Source organism: Hesperophylax consimilis, chromosome 10 (assembly GCF_061612785.1).
Source record: "Hesperophylax consimilis isolate HC1 chromosome 10, BYU_Hcon_1.0, whole genome shotgun sequence".
In the NCBI taxonomy this organism is placed as follows: domain Eukaryota; kingdom Metazoa; phylum Arthropoda; class Insecta; order Trichoptera; family Limnephilidae; genus Hesperophylax; species Hesperophylax consimilis.
The window spans coordinates 29,565,159-29,570,604 of NC_142845.1; the positions used below are offsets into that span (position 1 = coordinate 29,565,159).

Here is a 5,446-nt window from a genome sequence, read left to right on the forward strand (position 1 = left end):
GCTGAAAATTTTGCTTGTGTTATGATGGAGGACTTAGCCAGCCGAGGAATTGAACACACTACGCCCGAGTGGGACCCAAGCGCGATGTCAACTCGGCCACCGACCGGTGGATATAAATTTAACAACCTTAATTATTCTTAAAACATAATATTTACACTGAATATATGTTTTAAAACATTGCTATTTTCATTGAAATTAGAAAATAGATAGGTAGGTACTTGGTGTTAAGAATTTATTTATTTATTTTTTAAATTTTTCTCCACACACGGGAGTATCTGAGGAAAATAAGTGCCCTCAGGGTATATGTCATCGTTGGGGATTGAAAGTGGTGTTAATAAAATGGATATGATGATGGAAAAACAAAATGAGGATTTGTTTGAATACACCGAGTGTTGGCTTGTATATCCATTTGCCGTCTTAATTTCGTAAAAGCATTTTCTTTTTCAATACATTTGATCTTGAGGTTTTCGTAATCATTCATAGTTACACCTTGGAACACAGTCCTACCCCTTTTAACTAGAAACGGAATTATTTTATGAACATCTTCCTGCTGCTGGGTTATAGATGGTTCTTGAATTATGGAGTACCTCGACTCGCCGTCCGACCAGGACTGAGAAATCATGCTAAATTGTGACTGTGCGGCGCCATATTTAGGTTTTCTTTGATAGGCTTGCAACTGACTCCGTAATATTAGCACTTCTTTACTTAAATCCTTATTTTTTCGTTCTAGCTCCACCTCATTTACTTCCAAAGAAGTTTGAGCAAAAGTGGATGAAGGTTTTTCAATGTGGATATCTTCTAGCGTTTTTGATATTTTTTCTTTAGTTTCTTCGATGATATGCATGATGGCTTTCTTTCCTGCATCAGTTTCTGTGCACGGATTTCCTTCTTGTCTCGAGAGTCGAATGATCTTACCACCCCCTTTCTCCGTTCTTAGACCGAGCAGTAGTTTCGCTGTTCCACTTTCAACTGCAAAAGCTGAAATATCTTCTCCGGCCTTTTCTATTTTTGTCGCTTCAAGCTTGTCACTTTCTGCACTGTTTAAAGAATCGATATTTAAGGTAAACAGACTACCCGCCGAATCCCCCTGATTATATGAGAGAATAAGCAATTTATTTTGGTCCGCATCCAAAACTATTTGTTTGGTGAATTCTCCCGTTGTTAAAATTTCAATGTCATTTCGAGCTTGGTTCTCCGTAATCAATGTGCCGCTATCATTCACGTAGAATCTGTTGTGATTATTGTCTGTAAAGTCGTTCCAACTGCGAGGTACTGATATTTTTCCAACGACTGGTTCAAGTTGTTCATTTCGAACTAAAAATGTTTCATCGCCCACAGCAACCAAAATAGTTCCATGTAAGTATGCAATTTCCTCAGGAATATGATCCATCTCTATGGCCAAATCACAGGTATAGTGGTCTGACAATATCTTGATAGTGTTGTCAATGCAATCGTTGTTGCTTTCTGTTTCACTGAAACAGTTTTTCCTCCATAACGGTGTTGATAATGTGGTGGGTTCTACTGATGCATGGCCTAAAGCGATTTGAAGGCAAGCCATAAAGACAAACCTCGTAGTTGCACCTCGGGTTAACATCGTGCTGCAAGTAAAAAAAAAAACAAGTTTATTGACGATTGAATTAAGAACTCCTCAGACTCTAATACTGTAGTATTAAAAAAAAAACAAAACATCATGTTTTTCAAAAATGTATGTATGTCATGCATGCATCAGGAGGTGCATACATTAAACATGACGGTTAGACGTCTTAAGTACAATTTAGACTTGGAGACTAAAAAGCATCAATTTTCCCTTTTCCAATTCTTAGCATCATACGGTTTTGTGGGATGGGGTTTCTGTCATCAATCTGGTTATTACAGTACAAAAACTATTTTTGAGAATTCCAAGAATCCCAAAACTCTAATATTATAGTATTTTATAGTAAATAATAACGTCATGTTTCTTAAAAATGTAGGTTCAATCTTTACGTCATGTTCATTGTAGGATCAGGAGATGCCTACAATGAAGGCATCTCCTGATCCTACAGTGAACATGACATAAAAAATGTGAAGGTATGCAAAGTAAAAAAAGAAGAATATGTATATTATTCTCTGGTGCGGTTGGAGAGCTTTTCAGTTCTGAACGGGGAGGTGAAAGGTTGCGCGCCCTTTTGTTTGTACCTATATATGTAACTATGTAAAGATTATTGCCCTTTTGTTTGTATGTATTTATGTTATAATGATAATGCAAGATTTTCCAACATTAATTAATTTTCATGGAAATTGTAAAGTTTTTAAATTGCGGTTGAGATTCATCATGAGTATGTAACATTTTAAAATAAATAATAATAAAATCGATAGTAAAATAAATATATTTTATTCAGTAAATAAATTAATTTATACTACAGTTCTTAGGACGGGTAGTTTCACAGAATTTGAACAATTGATCAAATATCAAAGTTATGTGAAAGTTCTGTTATTATATAATTTTTGTCCAGTTGTTTCACAGAACAGAATAGAAATTTCCCAGAACTTGAATTTTTACTTTGAAAGTTCACGAATTGCTCAAATTCTATAAAACAACATTACTGGCACTTACAGTAGTTTGCATTGTAATGGTTGCTTTCCAAGCAGTTGATCGGAGTTCGATTCTCGGTCATGGAAATATTTTTTAAATTTAAAATTTTTTTCTGTACACGGTATCCGGAAACTCATAATACAAGCGGGAAACTGGTGAATCTATCTGATACTACTCACAAAAAAGGCCCCCTACTTTGACCAACCACTCAACAACCAATTAATGACGAATCTAGTAAAACTAATAATTTATCTTACGACCAGTTTTTTTTTTTCATTCATCGTTGTTCATTAAAAGTACGGAAATCATTATTATTTTTAAAATTGGTGATTAGTAAATTTAATAATTATTATCATTTACCGACCAGATGGGAACCGTATCAATATACATTTATAAGATTTTAATGTTTTACGAAAACGAACTTCGGTAATGGAAAAAAAAACAAACAGTTGCTTATCATTATGTTAAAGCTCATCTTTAATCTGAAAAGATGATGTCCACTATTCCAAACCAATACGTTATAAACAAATAAGATATAAATAAACGTTTAGTGACAAATCAAGATATCCTTGAGGTGTTTTTTCACAAAAACGAAAGTAAAAAAAATATTATAATTATAAAACTTTTCAGATGAGCGAAAAAAGGAAAAAAAACTCTCGTCTTATCAATATTTTTTTAACGTAAATATTTTTTTAATGTGTTTATTCAGTTTTTTTTATTTGTACATTTTTTTCTCTTACTTAGATCCTACAAAACTGATCAATCAGTTTAAAACAACCAAACTAACCAAATAAATAATATACAACATACCGCTTTACTTGTTTCTAAATATTTTCAAATGTACAAACTCACTTTCTTTTAAATTGCCGACACTGATCGTCCACTCGCCTCCGAAAGGAATTGTGAAAAAATGTGTTAAAATACACACCGAGTATTAATTTAAGATAAATAATTTTAATATGTCAAGGTCAATACATATCTATTGAGGGTATCAATAGGTTATCGAATCCATATTAAATTATATTTTGAATATGAAATAATATTTCTTGCTTTTTGCCAAATAAATAAGTGATGAAAAAATGCAATGACAAAAGATATGAAAAAAATCTTTGATTCTCGCAGGGAGCAGTCCGTTTCTATAATTTTCCTGCTGCGAGGTGCAGTCAAAATCGTGAAAAAATTTTCACTAGGCCTATGTAAATACTATACATTTAACTTTGATTTGAGGTTTTGAAGCCAAGTTGAAAGGACGAATACTTAAACAAGTCAGTAAATTTGCAGTAGAACGAGAAAACTGCCACTCATGTCGTATGGAAAGTAATCAGAAACATTTTGTACTTAGTTATTATACTACATTTTATGACATGTTACAACCTTTTATACTTTCGTAATAAACAACAGTTATAGCAAATAACATTAGTTACTTTCAACACCTTTCTCATACAATTTACACCGTCCAACTATCTTTTTTCAGGTATAAAACATATTATATATATATATATATATATATATATATATATATATATATATATATATATATATATATATATATATATAATATGTTATATATACCACATAATATACTATATTATGTATATAGTATATTATGTGGTATATATTTTTACTATATGTATATATGAATTATGTATTATATATTGTCTCATTTTATGCCTTCTGTAAGAAAAGTACAATTAATTCCGGTGGTTTAAACTTTAAAAAAACATGGTTCATATATTTTTTGATGTGTGATTGTTATAGTGTTAGTAGCCTATTCCAAGTACTCAGATAGAGGTGTATATATTGTTTATATGCGTGAGGATGCGTCATATGGGTGTATGGTATACATGTGTTGTTATATGTATATAGTTATGTCTGCTGCTATTAAAAAATATATTTATTTTTTGTTTTTTTTTATTTTTTTATAGTGAATACCTCACAAGAGTCCCAACTGCTCCCGTCTGGAGCCAGTGAGACTATGGCATCCCCAATTGGGGGATGTTGTGAGGCTGAAGGTAAGTGGGGAAGGGAAAGAGGAAGGTGGGGAAGTACCTGGCTATTCAGATCTAGTCACTAAACACGGCTAAAGCCATTTGGAGCAACGTTTCAATTCTGAATGGTGGTCTTACACCAGGGCGATACTGGTAGTATCTTCCACTCTGGAACGTGCCGCAAATATACTATATATTATTTTAATTAATTAATTGTGAAATAACACAAATTAATCAAATAAAATTTATTTGCGCACGCCGGGTTCGAACCCGCGACCTTCGGAATGGCAGTCCAATGCGTTACCACTGGACTATGCCGGCCGTCATATATATAATTATGTACATTTTTACAATCTAATGCTAATTTACTTCTTTCTCCTTTCTAATTTCTATCTTCTACTTTTTATTACAATTTTTCCAAAATTTTAGCTTCATCTATAGTTACTAATTTCATATGTTTACACTAGATTTCATATTTCATACAAAGTAATTACACTCAATTGGTCGCCATGAAACAGGCAGCCGCCTAATATGGTGATTCATTATATCTACTTTATGTAAATTTCAAAATAATGTAACATGTATTAAATAAATAAATAAAATATGTACACAAGATTACAAAAGTTCATAAAAATTAACAAACTTTAGGGCTTGTGCGGGAGACCTAAAATCCATTTTTTATAAATAAAAATTGTTTCTTCTTATTTTTATGCCCTAATATTACTGTTTTTTAACTTGGAATAAACACAAAAGTTACGATTTAATTTTTTTAAATTTTAAAATAATTTGATATTTTTTGAAAAAAATTAAAACTTTAGTTCTTGTGCGGGAGACCTAAACATTTTTTTAAAATTCCAAAATTTTTTGTGGTAAGTTGTGGTACCTA

General features: G+C 31.8%; 1 protein-coding gene across 1 annotated transcript; it reads right to left on the bottom strand.

Annotated features, from left to right (window-relative positions):
* Window positions 1-217: 217 nt before the first annotated feature.
* Window positions 218-3,488, bottom strand: LOC149420592 (uncharacterized). Its single transcript, XM_089636224.1, has 2 exons — window positions 3,425-3,488; window positions 218-1,598 (listed from the first exon to the last, which is right to left on the bottom strand). Exon 2 carries the CDS (start codon window positions 1,592-1,594, stop codon window positions 332-334), a length of 1,263 nt encoding a protein of 420 aa, XP_089492350.1. The 5' UTR covers window positions 1,595-1,598; window positions 3,425-3,488; the 3' UTR covers window positions 218-331.
* Between the last annotated feature and the right edge of the window lie 1,958 nt (window positions 3,489-5,446).